At 39.6% G+C, this 18,416-nt stretch overlaps 1 protein-coding gene across 8 annotated transcripts in view; it reads right to left on the bottom strand.

Moving 5' to 3' along the window:
- The window catches only part of NDRG3 (NDRG family member 3), a 70,250-nt gene that overhangs the window by 17,193 nt on the left and 34,641 nt on the right, over positions 1-18,416 (bottom strand). For 2 of the 8 annotated variants that reach the window (XM_020998687.2, XM_020998690.2), the window contains exons 3-6: positions 15,333-15,368; positions 7,474-7,579; positions 5,926-6,046; positions 131-193 (exon numbers count right to left, since the gene is read on the bottom strand). In XM_020998687.2, coding sequence (XP_020854346.1) covers positions 131-193; positions 5,926-6,046; positions 7,474-7,579; positions 15,333-15,368 — 326 coding nt within the window. Of the gene's footprint in view, positions 1-130; positions 194-5,925; positions 6,047-7,473; positions 7,580-8,235; positions 8,314-8,361; positions 8,532-9,164; positions 9,454-12,724; positions 12,827-15,332; positions 15,369-18,416 lie in introns of those variants that run through there. The other 6 variants (XM_020998689.2, XM_020998685.2, XM_020998686.2 and 3 more) reach the window with 6 other exon arrangements.

The raw sequence follows: 18,416 nt of genomic DNA, 5'->3' as shown, positions 1-18,416 counted from the left end.
CTGGACTACTAGTGGAATAACACCCTCACCCAGAATCCTCTTCCTAAAACAGGAACAAGATAGCTGAGGGAAACATCAGCTTTAATAGCACAGATATAGGGACATTCAACTGCATCACCTCTAAACTTACCTTAAATGAGTTAAGACGGCAGGCAGCATTTCAGCCAGCTCATCCATGGTAGGGTACTGGTACCTGAAACCACCATCATCATCATTATCATTAACAAATCACACAACTATGTGGTTTTATGATCTCCCTGTGAGGAGGATGCTATAAATGTCATTCTCATTTTTCAGGTGAGCCAGCTAGAGTACTAGAGAGCATAAGTGACTTGTCAAATGTCATACATGAAGTACGAGTCAGAGCCAGGATGTAACCCAGGCCACGTGGCTGTGTCTAGGAATGGCGGCTTCATACTACATTAGTCTTCAAGAAGTCCTCTATGTTATCTAGATTTTTAAAGAAATGTTTATGGTCTTAATTTTTACATGAGAAAAACCAACTGAACTTGGGTTGTATTTCATACAAATGACAATTGTCTTTATAAATAATAAACTTCTTTACTATGTCTACATCATCTTAATCTCTTTAAACGTTTGTGAGTATGAAGGGACATATGTGTGTGTATAAGACACATATATGTGCATGTAGTTAAAAAACAACAACACAGTCATAGCCAAAATGTATAGATGTTTTTCTATTTCTGCTTTCTTTACCTTGTATATCTTTTAATGATGTTTGTGGTTGGCACTTTTAACAGCTGTGCCAATTTGTTCAGACAATTCCCAAACATTAAGGTTGTGTCTACTTTCTGTTGTTGCTTTTATAAACAATGTCTAGGAAACTTTATAAGACAATACTTTATTTTTCCTTTTTAATTTCAAACACTGGGGGACTCTTTCTAGGGGTATGTTTGCTTCAAAAGATACAATTATTTTTATGACTTTTGTTATGAATTGCCAGGTTATTTTCCAAAAAAGACTACCAGTTTAAAATGTCACCAAGAATGCATAAGCATAATTGGCTTCCCCACACTGGGCTTGGTTGCTTTTATTTTTGCCAATTTCACATGTGTGAGGTGGTGGTTTAAAATTGTTTTAATTTCTGTTTCTTTGATTAGTGAAGTTAAGTGTTTTTATAAGTGTTTATCTTTTTTGTAAAGTATCTATTCATATCTCCTGATCATTTATCCAGTCTCAACTGGATATCATCAATTTAGGTTCATATGTATTCCTTTTATCTGATCAATACGCTGTGAAAAACATTCCCTAGTTACTCAAACACTGCTATACAATCAAATGCATCTTCCTTGTCCCCAATAATTTTTCGTCCATTTGCACTAATACCGATTCTCTCCATCATAACCTGTTATGACTGTAGTAACCAATTTTCTTAACTTTTTCAATGGTCATATGTGTTGTATTTCAGAAAGAGAAGAGGGACTGGTAACATGGAAAGTGCTAACATAGATGGTGAATGGCTGGAGTACTTCATTGGCACTCTCATGATGTCAGGAGAAAGTGAGGTGGGTGGAGCCCCTGTGATTAACTTTAGGGAGAACATGGACCACAGAACAGGAAGGCACAGATGGGTTGCAACCTGTATCATTGGAAAGATGAGTTCACAGATCCATTTAAATATTATGATATAAGGTATGGCTGTTTTCCCCCTACCACACTGCTATCTGTTTTTCCTGACAGCATTTACTGAAAAATGATTTGCCCCCAATGTTTAATACACAGAGACCAACCTTTTACATACATTTGAATGTACTTCTAGGACCTCTATTCTGTTTATTTATTTTGCCTAGCACCTGACAGACCTGATCAGTTTTGTTGGTTTTGAGAGAAAATAGAGCATAGCGGAAAAAGTGCTGAACCTCAAAGCCAGGAAAATCTGCCTTTAAATCCTGCCTCTGACAGGTCTCAGAATTCCGGTGTTGGAAAGGAGCCCAACGTCTATTCATTTCAAATTATACCAGAAAAAGAATCTGACTACAAGCAATCCAACCCTGTCAGTGGCCATCAAGGTAGCCTTTGTTTCAGGGCCTGCAATGAGGGGGAACCCCAGAGATAGCCCACTTCTAGACAGCTCTGTCAGGAGGTTTTTCTTGACATTGAAGCTCAATTTGATTCTTTACAACATCCATCAGTTCTGCCCTCTGGAGCCTAAAAAAGACCTTTCGAGCACTTGTCCGTCCCTTAGTCTTCTCTTCTCCAGGCTAAATTAAACACCTGCAGCTCCTTAAATCAATCCTTATAAGGAATCCTTCTCCTTTACAAGGTTTCCCTTTGCATATCCTATGGCATGGAGTTATTTCAAGGCAAAATGTGATTAAGTATCTTGCAAGCTTCAATAATAACACCTAGCATTTATATAGTACTTTAAAACTTGTGAAGTGCCATACATGTAATCTCAAAGCACTGTACAAATGTGGTTATCAGCATGTTTTCTTTTACGAAATTCTTTCCTACTCTTGATATAATCTTAATGTAACAAATATAAACTAAAATGGCCATTTCCGTATATACAATAGAACACAGAGAAGAGGGGAAAGGTGAAGGGAGAGAATGAATGCACATATAAGTTTAAAGTAAATACAAGGTAATTTTAGGAGGGAGTGACAATCACTGGGGGTCTCAGGAAAGACCTTGGGAGCTGAGCTTGAAGGGAAACAAAGGTGGAGATCAGGAAGGACTGTATGGCAGGCAGGGGAACAGACTGTACAAAGACATGGAGAGAGGAATGTGGTGCACTGTGTATGAGGAAGAGCGAAAGAAGGTGGTCAGTTTGGCTAGACCTAAGAATGAAAAAGAGAGTAATGTATAGCAATGACAGAAAAGCAGGTTAGAGCCAAATAGAGGAGAATGTGTTTGATCCTGGAGGTAAGAGAGAACCACTGAAGCTTCTTCAGTGGGGAAGCAATGTGGTCAGACTGTGCTTTGGCAGCTATGAAGAGGATGGATTTGAGTGAAGCAAGATGAGGCAAGAATAATGAGAAACTATCAGTCCATTAGTCTATTGTATATACAGAAGTGGCCATTTTAATTGATATTTTTTACATTAAGACTATATCAAGAGTAGGGAAGAATTTCATAATAGCTCAGGCTTGATGATAGCTCAAAGTAGCATAGTTGTGGTATGAAGAGACAGAAGACAATGTGAAAGAGACCATGGAAGAGAAATGATGAGATCTGGACTGACTGCACCTATGAAGTGAGTGAGGATGCTTTCCAAGGATGGTGGTGGCCTCAACAGAAAGATAGAAGTTTGGAAGAAGAATGGGTTGTGAGGAAAAATGATTAGTTCTGGCTTGTTTATATGTTGGGTTTGAGATACCTAAGGGACATCTGGTTGGAAATGTCCAAAGCTAACCTTTTCAACATCAGCTGATATTACCGTCAGATTCATGTAGTTTTTTCTTGTTGAGTTGATGTATTATTCTCCCCTAAATTCCTTCTCCAACGCTGTACCATGGCACAGAACAAACTCTGGGCACAATGACAGTAATGGCTGTGACAGTGATAGGAGAAGACAAGTTCTGTGGAGTCCTGCATCAGTCCAGAGAGGATTTGAATATGGGCCTGGGAACAAACCTTGATGATGCATTTCAGCAATCTGAGGGCACTGCTCTGCTTCTAATTGGAAGAGCTTTGTACTTTGGCTGACGAATTTTTCTGAGGCTTGTTCTTTTCAAAAATTCTTCTGAATGAACATCAAACATCTGAACAGGTCAAGAGATTTATTTGTCCAGGGTCATACAGTCAGCATGACTCAGAGACTGGACTAGAACCCAGTCTTCTGGACTTCCAGGGCCAGCTCTCTATATCATACTGGGCTATCTCTATTTCCATTTTTTTGGGTTTGTTTGTCTGAAGGATCTTTTATCCTTACACTTGTGAAATTTGAGAATAATTTATCTTAAGAGATTTAACTGTATATTTTTCTTTTGTATAAAGCTCTCTGGATTTTTTTATTGATGCCTTTTTTTATATCAGTCATTTCCAGATACATCCCACCATCTTCCTACCTCCCCCCAAACTCCCACTGCACCCCCACCCCCCACTTCCAAGTTTTCCTCTATAACAAAGAAAAGGAGTTAAAAGCAAAATCAACCAACAAAGCAACCATGATCAACAATGGACGTGACCTTCCTGGCTGTGTATTCTTATATGGCGGCCAATTATCTTTTAAATTCTATTTTTTAATCTTCGCTTTATGGTTTCATTTAGTTTTCATATCAGTTGTGCTTCATGCCACTATCTCATTTGTGTTTTCTGCACCTTCCAACAATGTCACTGCTTTTACAGCACCTTCCATTTATGTAAGCACAAAGCAGGTGCTTAATACTGCTTGTTGACTGATTACTCCCAAGTTTTTCTGGCAGGAGGTCGTCCTTCCTTTTCTTTAAATATCCACTTTAATTTAAACATTTGCTAAGCACCTAATATGTGCAAAGTGTTATTTTGGGAATGTAAAAACAAAAATGGCATGTCCTCCAAGAGCCTACATTTTAGTTTACTCCTTGACATTTCTAGAAATATTTCTGCTTTAAAACAAGCATTTTCCCTCAGCAGTTTTGTTTCTAGTTTTTCTTACATCTCAGAATTTTTGAATTGCATCAGAACTTTTATTCAATTTCAGATAACAAGAAGAAAAAGAAAATATTTTTAAGATTTTGTTTCTTTCTGGTATTTCCATAGCTTCTGAAAAGGGACTGACTCCTCAGCCTCTACTCGCCTCTCCATCTCCCTGGGAGTTGCTGACATCCTCTAAATTAGAAACTCGACATTAGGATTCCTAGGGCTGTGTAGGAACTTCAGGCAAAAGGACCACGGCAATGGTGCTTCCTTCCCTCGTCTGTACATCTTGAACCTGACCAGAGGAAAACTAAAAAAACCACCCTATTTCTGTATCCCCAAAGAGCATAATCAAGGACCAGAGAAGACCCTACAAGAAGAAACATCAGTTCTTGTCCTATTGCTGTAGTTACCTCTACAATTTTTCATAGTCAGTGCAAGCTGGGATAGAGCAAGCCCCAGTGTGATAACAGATACGAACAGTTTATTAGTTGGTCTATGGTGGGCTCTGCTTCTCATTTATAACAACCTATGTCTCATATGACTCACCTGTCAAAGGGCAGCACCTCAAGACCAGCAGAAGAAAAGGCTAGATAGAGTTAGGCACCCTGAGGCCTGGGCTCTGTCTTTTGCTTATGAGATTGGAGAAGATTTTGTTCAGGCATGATAAGAAATACTGAGTCCACCTGCAGCCAAAATTCAACTTTAGGCAGCAGGAACACCACCACAAACTTCTAACTGTTCAGGCCAATATTCGAAGCCTAAATAACCAGATCTGGGGAAAAGGATTCTCAAGCTTCAGAGATGACAGTGTGTGTGTGTGTGTGTGTGTGTGTGTGTGTGTGTGTGTGTGTGTGTGTGTGTGTGTGTGTGTGTGTGCGCGCGCGCGCGCGTGTGATGGTCAAGGGAAGTATACAGAATGAAAACAGACAGCTGGGCAAATGCTGCTGCTGCAGTTTAACAAAGGGGAGAGAAGGGACTGGCAGTAGATCTTTGGTCCCACTATATATGGGTAGTCAGTACATGGGTCTTCACGGTGACCTCAATACTGCTTTTTTTTTGTGATCAAAAGAACATACAGAAATATTAAGAGTTGGGAAAATGTAATACATTTATCTATTTCTAACTGACTATACAAAATCTAAATGTTAAGTCAATACGTTGGGCCAAATGTGGATGTTTTGCTAGAATCATTTTTAGGTTGGGATTACACAAAATGGGGTAACAATTTCAAAAGTCTTCCCAGAGTTTCCATGTTAATGTTCACTATAATCTGCTCTCCCCATCTCACATCAGATGTTTCCCCAGTGTGTGCTGCTCAAAATAACTTATTTGTAGTCTTACCCTGTTGGGAAAGGGGGTGCACCCTCCTGCTGGCCTGGAGCATCCACATGGCATACAGCAAAATGCTGGGTAATCTCTTGCATGTCTTCAAAGTTAAAGAATGCATTAAAACAGGACTTATCTGGGGGGAAAAAAGGACCCAGAGGTAACAAGACGTTCATTTCCACTAAATTTATTTTAACCAGTTTTTGCATTCAATCCCCCTCCTACATGATGCCTCTTTAAGTCCTTGCTATTTAAATCTCACAGCTTCTTTCTGCCAAGTCACTTAATTCTCTCTTTTACTGCTATCCCACTAAGCAAAATATTTAGAAGGTTCCATGTCAGACATTTCAATAACAGTTTTTTAAAAAATGACCATTCATTTCTAATTCTTTATATTGTCAATGGTAAATCAGATGGGGAAACTATATGTACCATTAGTGATAATACATAAAATGGCATCCTCCACAAATACACTTTGTTAACTTGTATGTACATGATCCATGATTTTTGTGCCTTTCATACCCCCCAACCAACACACACACACACACACACACACACACACACACACACACACACACACTCTTAGTCCATCTTATAAATCGAGCTAACAAGCAATGTGTTTGGCCAGCAGACCAACTTAATTCTCCTGTAAGGGTTTATCCTCCTTTTAAGTGCATGGAAATCTAATGTTTAATCATCTGTTGTGGCTGCTTAGATCACTTATTATTATCAGCAGGCTTCATGAAAGTTACAGTGCTGAAATGGAATTTCAAATATAAGCCACAAAAAAAACAAAGACAAAAACAAAAAAACAACACCACCAAACACAAAGCAGAGGATTCGTAACTGCCTAGTGAATTGGAGCAGTTTATCTAAATAAACTAAAAGAATGGACAGGTAAGTATGGGCACACAGTATAGGCAATAAAGAAGGGGAAAAGGCAAATGTGTATGGACTACATGGTATAACCAAGAATGGTCAAACCAACTCCCTTCAAATTTGTAGTATGTTAGGGCAGCTAAGTGGTGCAATGAATAGAGCTCTGGCCTTGGAGTCAGGAGGACCTGAGTTCAAATCCAGACTCAGACACTTAACACTTACTAGCTGTGCGACCCTGGGCAAGTCACTTAACCCTGATCACCTCAGAAAAAAAAAGCAAAAAAAAAAAAGTAGCATGTTGAATACTAAGTCATTGGTGATTAGATGGTAATAAGAATGTTTTTATGGCTTAGATGCTTATAGTGACCCAGAATATAACAAGAGTTTACATTCTGAATTGTCAGTTCTAAAACATAAAGAGCCAAGAATAAGATCCAGGGCAAAGACAGATCTCTATTCTCTTGTTTTAGCAAGTTCATTGAATGTTATGAATTCCATCAGCAGGTGTGGTATTCCTTATACCCAGAGTGCAAAATCCAAATGTCATTCTATATTTTTGCTCACTTCTCAGAAAGGAGAAAAGAGAATATCTCCTCTAGGTCTTGAACCCAGATTATAGTCTGACTTAAAAAAAAAAGACAATAACAAAGGACAAGGGGGCAAGTATAACAACAAAATACATACGATTTAGGCCAATGTCATGATAAGTGAGAATAACCGGTCTGTTTCCTTTTGGTGAGCCTCGCATGGTGACGTGTACCACGCCATGAGCTGTTTCTATGTCGTGCTCCTGAAAGAAGAGAAGGTAGTATTTCACCACAGGCTGAAGGGCACACCCAGGATATCAAAGCCTCACAATTTTTGCTTCATTTTCACTTTTTCCCCTGAGCTGGGATGAAATACTCCCTTATACTATACATGTATCTATGTGAAATGCTGTCAGAACACAGTTTTCCAAACCCTTCTAATAAAAAGGAAAAGGGTGGGGGTAGAGAGATGATCACATAGAGCAAAACAAAAAAAACACCCCATGATTATACGGGACTTATGAAATATGCAAAAGGAGCTGGCTGTGGAAAGGGGGTTAAGTGAGTTGGATGACGGAGAGAGGTATGATGAGGCTGGTTAAGAGCAGTCATCTGTAGGATCATGGATTTAGAGTACACGGACTAGAGCAGGCACACAAAGGAAGAAAGAAAGCTACTGGGCAAACCCAAGGTCCAAACTAACGGGGTTTGAACCAAACAGGAGAAAGTTAGTAAGCAGAACAGGTGATACATCCGAGCAGAGCCAGAGAGGAAGCTGAGGAGGAGAGTACAAGATGGAATCAGAGTATCAGGAGGGGTCAGTTTTGAAACCAAATGTATTCACAAGGGCCTGGTTCAAATATAATCTGCTCCCAGGAACCCAAGCCTTTAAGTTTTGGAAAAGAAAAACCTGCCATACCTACTTTGTACGAATCTATCCTATCTAGTATTCAGTTTGACACACCAATTTCATCAATTTTAACATTCCTATAAATTAGTAAGGAGCCCAAAAGATCTAAGAAATGAGGGGAGATCTGAAACACACAATCTGCTGCTGCCTGTCATATTCTTTTAGAAGGTTTTGTTTTATGGGAAGGTTCAATGTGGGAGAAGGGCTGTTGCCTGGGAAGTGACTGATATAATAAAACAAAACCTATCAAGTAAAAAAGTAACAATCCAATAGTAAAGCTAAGCTACTTGAGTTTCCTATCTAATAATGAACCCTCTTTCCTTATATGGGACATAGTAGGAAAGCTGTTTCCTGAACTTTAGTTCAACTGGGCTTCACCAACAATCGTATATCCTGAGGCATAAACCTCTCTCACATTAAATAACTCAACATTTCTCTCTCAATTGTTGTATTCTCCTATTAACACTGATTTGGGGAGAGGAGAGAACAGAGGAATTCTTAAGAGCACAAAGACAGCTGAACAACAAAGAGGTTTTCAGTGACAGGGAGAGGATGATGATTAAAGATAAAAGGACATCTGGATATGGAGAAGTAACTTCAGTAGAAAGATGCTAAGGAGGGAGTGTATAGGAACTCCAAGAACAGACAGGCTGGAAGTAACCAAGAATTTTGAAACTAAACTAAGCCAGGGGGAATTGAGAAAATGATCAACTCTGTCATCCTCAGATGGCCTGGATAAATCTCATAATTTCAAAACAGCTTTTTATATGTTTTTGTAAGAGTGACTTATGGTCCTTTAAAAGCCTGGAAACAAGAAAGAGCCAATACCATGCATCAAAGAGTGAAAACACCAGGGCTTTAGTCTTTATTTCAGTACTTGAGAGAGACTTTAAACATTTGCTGATGTGAATCATGCTTAAATTAAATCAGGCACTTACCGAGCCATCTAATTGACTACTATCTACTGAATCTCTAGGACCTCTTCCTTCACTAGGGGGAGCTGTGTTAACATTTGGCTTGAGATTTACACTTTCGAGATGTCGGTCTGACTGTGAAGAGCTAGGCTGAGAACTCATCTGGAGTGGAATGCTACCTCAATGATCAGAATTAGTGGTTGGATCACTGTAGGAGCAATATTACTACTTTTTTTTTTTAAATGATCAACTGCTCTCTGTTCTGGAGAAGGTGGTCTCTCCAGTCACCACTTCTCCCAGGCATTCTAGAACACAGCATGTGTCACACAATGCGACCCTATGCACAATTACCAAGAGGGGAGGGATGAAGATCTTCCTGCATACCCTCGGGTTAACTAGTCTCTCCATTGTTAAGGTACTTCTTAAGAGCCTAGTTATTTTCACTTTTAAGACTTAAAAAAAAAACCCAACAAAAAACAAAAAACAAAAACTTCCAACCATCTACCTGTGTCACCAAAAAGCTTCCAGACATACTTCCCCTATTCTTGGCTGCCTTCCCAGAGCCAATGAATGGCAAATGGCCACGATGTCTCTACTAGGTTGTCCTGCCATCTTCAAAACATAAGAACCAAATGCCTTAAATTTTCCCCAAGTGGTTCTCTTCTATCCAACTTTGCTATCATACCAGAAAGAGCCACCATTTTAAATGTCTCTGGAACTTATATTCTTTCTGCTCCCAACTAGGTCTTAGTCACTTTGAAGCTCCCAACCAATCCATCTTTAACTTGAGCTAACTTGCTATAAGTAATAATAAATCAATCAATAAACATTTATTAAATAGCTTCCCTCAGACCACTGTGCTAGGTGGTGAAGGAGAGGCAAAGTTTGGCTAAGACAAAGTCCCCACCCTCAAGGAGCTTACATTTTAATAGATCCAATGAACCACCTCCACTTTTTTCCTCACTACTGAAATGGTGTTCTATTGAACACTGTCTGACTGAAATTCAGAAGTTTTTTTAATTGTTATGCAGGGATTTCTGCTGTAATATAACAATTTGAACAATGTGAAAATCATCTCCCTTACCTGTTGTTTGAGTACATTATTCATTTCCTTCTTTAAAGTTCTATAGTGATTTTCCATACCTACTCTCAATCCAACCTTCCTGGTCTTGACTTTGAGTCTTATCCACCATCTAAGTTCTTATATTATTTTTTGTTCCTGCTCATTTCTTTTAATCTGAACCAATGTTCTCCCAAACTCCCTCAATGAGTTCTCCTGCTCCTAATAGACCTCCCACATCATCTTCTGTACAACACACTATGCTTTCAACCATTTCCCACTTCACATACACCCAAAATACTTCCCTCCCCTCTCTTTCATCCTCCTCCTCCTCACATAAATTTAACCAAATCCACCAAAATTAATAAAGAACAAAGGACAATAAAAAGAACAATTTTTATGAGGTCGCTTTGTCTTCTTTAGAATATAAGCCACTTTAAGGGAAATTCCTCAAAAGGTAGAATGGAATCAGCAAATTCAGATCTCCCTCCTGAGTTTTCAATTATTAAAATTTAATTATATCATCAGATTTAGAATTAAAAGGGACCCTAGATGCCATCTAGTCTAACCCCCTCATTTTACAACTGAGGAAATTGAGGCTCAAAGGAATTAAATGACCCACCCATAGTCACATAGATAAGTGGTAAAATGTGAACTCAAGTTTTTCTGATTTCAAATCCAACTCTTTATCTACTATGCCAAGCTACAAATCTCTCATTTTGTGGATGAAGAATTGAGGTCCTAGTAAGTCCATAGGCATGCCCTTAAATAATGATTAAAAAAATTCAGTATTTTGTGTCTCATTTTAAATTTGTATTTTATAGCAAAGTTTAGTTGTTAATTAAAAAAAATTAAGTTCTGGTTTCTCACTTTGATGAATAAAATCAATGCCCTTTACTGAGCATTCAATAAAGTTTGCCATTAAAAATTTTTTTAAATTTCCTGATTGCACACCCTAATGAGGTGTGCTGCAATGTGTTCATGAATAAGCGACACAGGCAAAATTTGAATTTATGCTCTTGACCTCTAAATTCAGCATTCCTTCCACTGTACCATGCTCAAGTGCCCTAGGGCTTTTCCAGGAATGCCAGATGAGACAGCTGATTTATGATACAATGGCTTTAGAGATGGGGAGCTGCTTCTAGATGCTAGAAGGGGCTAAGATGGCAGCTGAAGCAGCCAGATGGCAAGGAATGATGGCACCTGCCATCAAGAACAGGTGGCTCTGCCCTTACAGGGACTGGCTTAAATACTAGTTTTGCTCCACCAAAGGGCAAAAATCAGACTTTACAAATTGACCGTGAATGTGCTTTACATTAATTGACGAAGTCTAAGAAAAAGGTCACAGGCATGAGAAGGTCTTCCATAAGCAGCTCTTAGAGACCCAGAGAGAGAAATGTAGCAGTACATCCTTGGGAGGCCAGAGGAAATGAAGGCTCATACCCAAATGCTTCAATCAAAAATCACCTACGTTTTTCAGCTTCCATCAGTTCACAAAAATTTCTAAGAATAACTTGGGGTTAAGTAATGGGTCTGGTTTCATGGGCTTACCAGAATTCACCTCCTAATGTGCTGGGATCTGAACTGGAGGAAGCTTACAGTTTGATCCCTATTCCCTCTGGACATCTCAGCCCTTATTGGGCCCCTCCACAAAGAGTTTGGAGTGTTTGGCTTTAGAGCCCTCACTTTAGAACATGCTGCTTAGCTAATCTGGAAAGCATTTTTCACACGTTTTAAAGCCATTTAAGTACATGTGAAAGAAGATGCATACGTAACAATTCTGAGCTGCAGACTATAATTTATCTAGTATGCAGCTGGCTTCTCTCAGTGAGTCCTTAAACAGTATGCAAAAAATTACTCCATTATTTTGCCATGGTCATATTCCTCTGGGAATAATGAATATCAGGCACAAACTCTCTGGTAGACTGGCTCAATGTATTATTGCTTTTTTCTTCTATCATTCCACAAATAAGACTGGGTGTTGGTTTCAAGTACTGTTAAGGGTGAGAGGGCAGCTAGCTGGTGCAGTAAATAAAGCACTAGGCCTGGAATCAGGAAGACTTTAGTTCAAATTCACCTCAGACACTTAATAGCTGTGTGACTGTGGGCAAGTCACTTAACCCTATTTGCCTCAGTTTCCTCATCTGTAAAATGAGCTAGAGAAGAAAATGGCAAACCAATCCAATATCTTTGCCAAGAAAACCCCAAATGGAGTAATGAAGGGTTGGACACGACTGAAATCACAGAACAACAAGGGTTACATACAACCTGATCATTATAAATAAATATTTACTATTGAGTGCCCTGCAGATACACAGTAGAAGGCATTTTATATTCTCTGGAGAATACATACATACATACATACATACATATATATATGTTCTTCTGGAATATATATATTCCCGCATATAGTCTAGGAAAAACCTTTAATAATCCAATGTTTGCTTGCCTGCCCATCTCTGATGCAAAAGTCAATCAATGGCCACCATATTAAAGGGGAAAATTGGATTAATCAGCTCTCTACCTCATGAAGACTGGTGATTTTAGATCCTTTGGGCAGCAAATTCCTTTTTCCTTGCATCCACCTTTTAAGAATGTCACCTCCATTCACTGCCCTTATACCTAGATCCCAATTATAACAGGTGTTCACTTCAGAGAAATCAAGATTAATTCATTCAGGAAAATAAAAAAAAAATCAAGAGACACGGGGCTGTTTTAATTAAATCTTTCAATTACATGGGAGATACAAAGAGGGAGAAGCCCAATTTTTAAAAAATGTTTACAAAGAAATAACATTTAGAACTGAAATTCCCAAACGAGTTGAGGCTCAGTCAACTAAAGCAGATTCTTGGGGCGGAGGGAGGTGGGGGGTGGTGATGGAGGGGTTTCTCAGCACAGCTGTGGAAGGATGCCCTGATGAAACAATTCAAGCTTCTTTCTTGTAAACATGGCCCTTGGGACTCTATCCACCCAAATGCAGACTGACACATCTTTTCTCATTTGTTTGCAACACTGACTTCGGATTGAATGGCTTATATCTCCCTCAGGAATATCAAAGAAGTAGGAAAACATCTTTTTGTAAGCTTTTTGAGGCATTCTTTAGAAAAGGTGAAGGCGATCATTCACTGATAACCATTCTAGGTTTCCTCAGGGCATCTCCCAACGTTCTCAACAGAGAAACACACAAGGACTCTAGTGAAATATCAAAACAGAAAAATCTTTTCAAAAACTATAAGCATAAAGGCTCCCTGAACGCTGGGTGGAAAAATTAATATCCTTCAAGGACAGTACCATGGTTGTAGCTTTACAAAATACAATTACAAAAACCACAGGTTAATCCTGCACAGACAAATGTGCTAGCCAATTCTATAATTTTCCTTTTACTCCATCTGAACTGGGCCAAGAAATTGTGGTCCGTAGGGCTTAGAACATGCTAATGTCTTTGAGCTCATAGAATATTAAGATGTTTTTGCTAAAAGTTTTCCTAAAATTAAATTTAAACAACTGTTCCATGCTTTTATTTCTAAAATTCAATTTTATAAAATCATTTCATGCCTCCCAATACACTGCCCACGTTCTATGTAGAAGAAATAATTTTGAGGAAAACCTTTTCTAGATATTTTTCTGGTTTCATAAGGTCCATCATTATGAAGTTTAATGTGATCCTTTTCCTAACAGATGACATCTCTAATTAACGTGGCAAATCAACAAATCAGTTTTTACCAGCTCATTTCAGTGCCTAAAATGACTACTAAGGTTAAATCAAATTTCACAACAACTAACCCTGAATAAAGACTTTATCCAAATAATCAATTATCTAATTTCCTGCATCTGGGTCAGCAAGCCTTCATCTATAGGAAACTTCCTGCCCACATCAGAGTGCTGTACACCCTGTGGGCCAAGAGGCAAATTTTAGAGCAGAAGTACAATTTCCTAGCTTCCCTGAGCTACTAGATTGGTCTTGGATTCAGCAATCCAATGACCTAATAATAATACACCAAGTCTACCATTTCCAAGGCAACAAAGCACCTTTCTGGGCCATCTGTCCTAGTCTCCAGTCTATATGAAGAGCAGAGCACTTCACCACAATTTGGATCTGGATAGAACAGACTAAAACTGTGCCCCCAAACTTCATTCTACAAACAATGTGGCAAAGCACACTCTGCCTATCCTATAGTGTTAGTTCTTTCTTCTAATACCAGAATGCTATAGACAGATCTGACTATATTCAATACTAAAAAAAGCAGCCTTGAAAATAACTACTTGTTCTGAGGCCTGGCATCAGGGGAGTGGGTTTCTCAGTGTGCTCTGTAACCATGCAGACTCAGGAATGGCTAATAGGCTCTTGCCTGCCATGCGTGCTTTCCACATGGCCTGCTTTCAAAGGCTGCTGTCAGGGCATTCCACCAATACAAGTGGTCCCAGGACAGTTCTGCTGTTATATACCCACCACTTCTTTCCCTATTCTTCCACAGGGACTAGAAGGGAACAAGCATTTATGAAGTTTCTACTATGTACCAGGATTGCCCTAAGTGCTTTACAAATATTATCTCAACAAGTTTAGGTGGTATAAAGGGAGGGTTGCTGACTGATACCTAAAAAAAAAATCTTAAGCTGGTAATACAGCCATAAACAAAAAAACAGAAAACACTGTATAGGAAAATAATAAAGGGGAAGAGTAGGGGATATACTTCCAATTTCTAAACAACAAGTAGGGAAAGCATTTGCATTTTACATTTAATTCAGTTAACATTTTGAATTTTTGCTAAAAGGATTTTGTTATCAAGAAGCACCTCCCCTCCCCCTGTTTCCATGCGGTGAAGGAGAACTTTACATCTGAGACCTGTCTGATTATAAGTGACTCAGGCACGCATACCATCATCATTTCAGGAGAGGAGATGTCAATCACAGAGAAAGAAATCAACACAGGCATCTACAACTATAGAGGGAATACCTGGCAGGCAAATCTGTTAATATGACAGTCAATTAAATAAATCTTGATTTATTGAAAAAGGAAAGTTAGAGCCAAGAACAGCTATGCAAAAAATTCCCTTCCATTGGACACTACCATAAAAGGTGATGCTCTGCAAAGATCCTGTACACAGCCCTCTTGGTGCTTGTACAGTCCTTACCTGACAGTCAAAGTCCTGGAAGTTTCGTGTACCATTCTGTCAACAGAAGGCAGAAAACACAGTCAGTTTCCCCAGAGGCTTCCCCAAATGTGCAACAAATTCAGTTTCACATTGAAAGCACAGCAAGTATAGCCCCTCGATTGCCATAAATCCCACAGTTCTCAGCAAAAGGCGCGAGATAACATGGGTTAGTCAAGGGTACAAAGAACCAGATTTGGGAAGCAAGACTCATTTTAAGTACTTGCTAACCAGAGTAACTAGTAAAGGAACCTAGCTTTCCCCAGCAGGGTAAACAGGGTAAACTTGCCAACTACCTAGCACACAGGCTTTAAAAGTTTGTGAGAGGAGCGCAAACCAGCTGCTGCCCGTACCAAAGCGGATTGAAAGTATTTATACTTGCAACAACCGCAGGCAGCTGCAGAGATTAGGACGTGGACGGAGACCAGAGCTGAGGAGAAAAGAGCTGCACGAAGAAGAGAGTAGAGAAGGAACAGAGGTCAAAAGACCGGTGAATACCAGTTACAGATGCAACGTGGGATGGGAGCTGGGGAAGGACTGCAGGTGTGGACAGATTACAAGTGAATGGATTCATGTCTGAGAAAGAACATAAGGAATGTACAATTAGCAGGAGGAGAAAAGAGAAGGATAAAATAAGGTCCCAGCCATTGGCGTGCAATCTACAATCTACTGATTCTGCACAAGTGCCGAGAGGAGAAAAGAGACAGATCCCCAAATTGTTTAAAGGACAAGCCACCGTCAAAAGGTCTAAAAGGGTATTCTGCAAGTGCCCACGAGAGAGCTGCGCTGCAGAAACACCAATCATAAAGCTCCAGGGAACAGTGCAGATGTTGTCCCAGCAATTCAGAAGTCAGAATTACAAGAAAGACCTAAGTGTTATAAGAAGACCAATGTATGTCATTTTTGAAGAAATACCTGTTAACTTGATTTTGAACCCCTTTTGTTTTGGGACAGTGTGGGGCAGGGGGAGGTGGGGTGTCTATCCACACCACTCACCTGTAATTTAATAGTCAGGTCTAGTGGCACTGGGAGGTTAAAGGACTTGACAATGGCCAAGCAACTAACATGTGCTATGTGCCAAGGGCAGGTCTTAAACCCAGTTCTTCCTGATTCCAAGGCCAGGTGTCCATCTGCTGTTATATCACTTCATTGTGAATCAATAAGATGACAAAACACTTTGCAATCTATCTGTAAACTGTAGTTTTCTGAAGCTGGGTGTGGCCTCCCCATTTGCTGACAGAAGGTATGGAACAATTGAGCTCTAGGAAGCTTTTCTGTTAGAGAAGATCTAGAAATCTGGCCAAGAGGACACAGTCTATTTTCAGGCTCACCTGGAGAGTCCTCTCCAAAAGAATGGCTTCTTCCCTTTCATTACCTTTACTGCTGGTCAGGTGATAGCTACCAAGATCACAAGGCATGGATTAGTGCTGTACAACTATACCGAAAAGCAATCTGTTCCTCTTCATGTTTTTGGAAAAGTAGTTACAGTCCAGCAATCCTAGCTTCTCCAAAGGTGATAAAATTGTATCAGATCCTCAGTAATGGTGAGACTGCACAGATGTCTACAAGGGAATGAGGCACTGCCAATTCTCAAATATGATCCTTGGTATAAACTAATCTACACAATGGCTGAGACCATAAAAGGCATGGAAGGAAAACTTGGGGGATATCTCATAGTCATCATTTCACAGAATACTTCCAGAAGGATCCCAGAGAAGGCCTTTAAAGGACAGCAAGCTTTGGGTTGGCTCTCTATTGGAAACTAGAGTAAAAGGAGCAGAGACTGGGGGATGATAAGGGAAGTGAAGAAGCGGGGAAGGGGAAATGAGCAGGAGAAAGAACATGAGGAAAGAATTCATTGTGCTCAAAAGCCAGTAATATCTTGGACCTTAGCAGAAGGAAGCACCTTCACCTGTGCTACAGTGGATGGCATTGGAATACTTTTATCTAAGAGACATTATTGGGGCAGCTAGGTGGCACAGTGGATAGAGCACTGGCCTTGGAGTGTGGAGGACCTGAGTTCAAATCTGGCCGCAGACCAAACACTTAACACTTACTAGCTGTGTGACCCTGGGCAAATCACTTAACTCCAATTGTCTTAAAAAAAAAGATATTATCCAGAAAAGAATAAATAAGAAGCTAACTTAACTAAAGTAGTTATAATTGATGAGAACACTTTTTTAAAAAGGGCTTTATGTATTTTAGAATTCATTATGATGAAACAGTCTGTTCTTTTTCACAGAGGTGGAGCATATCAACACAGACCAGGAATTACTTAGTACCACATACCATTTAAGAAAAGCTTTACAAAACAGGTCAAAACAGGCTGTAGACAATACCGGGACTTCGACTCTTATGGGATATGTTTAGAAAAAGAACCAACACTTGAACCACCTAGAGTCAGTTCAGAACACTGAGAATCATGTTTAGTTTCAGAATTCTCAGTTCCTGGACTTTCCCTTTGCTGCCATCACTTGGCCACTTCTCCTCCTCCACTGTTCACTCAATTCATGTCCTAGGAGCAGTTATTTGTCTACTGGCCCTCTGGCCTCTCTTTTTTCTCAAGTTCAGTCAGTACGCCTGCCCTTCTATTATGGGGACTTCCACATACGTGCTGTTGTTTCCTCAAACACTCTAACCTTCCAACTCTTCAGCCTCAGCTGCGATGACCTGACTCTTCTAGTTAATTTCAGACACACACAGGAATGCTCACAAGTAACAACACTCATGAGCGTTCCATGACAAAAAACAAAAAAAAGGGCCAATAATCCTTTATCTAATCAAAACCTCCTATCTGCAGCTTTCCAAATGCCTTAACCCATACTTGTGGCCTCCAATCCTTTAACCCTCTACATTTCCCAATCTTGACCCTTTAGGGTAATCAGTTTTACACCATCCTCTATTTTTTAATTCCTTGCCTCCTTGTCATGCCCTGCCATACCCCAATCCCACCTAATCCAGGATTCACACATTCAAATTGTCTGGGGTCCACTAAAAATGTATGCAATCAAATACCAACTGGGCCCTCAACAAAGCAAGCAAATCCTTTCACTCTTCCCTAACTGA

This window comes from Phascolarctos cinereus, unplaced genomic scaffold (genome assembly GCF_003287225.1).
Source record: "Phascolarctos cinereus isolate Bilbo 61053 unplaced genomic scaffold, phaCin_HiC Scaffold_2;HRSCAF=192, whole genome shotgun sequence".
Taxonomy (NCBI): Eukaryota; Metazoa; Chordata; class Mammalia; order Diprotodontia; family Phascolarctidae; genus Phascolarctos; species Phascolarctos cinereus.
This window is presented reverse-complemented; position numbering and strand designations above follow the sequence as displayed.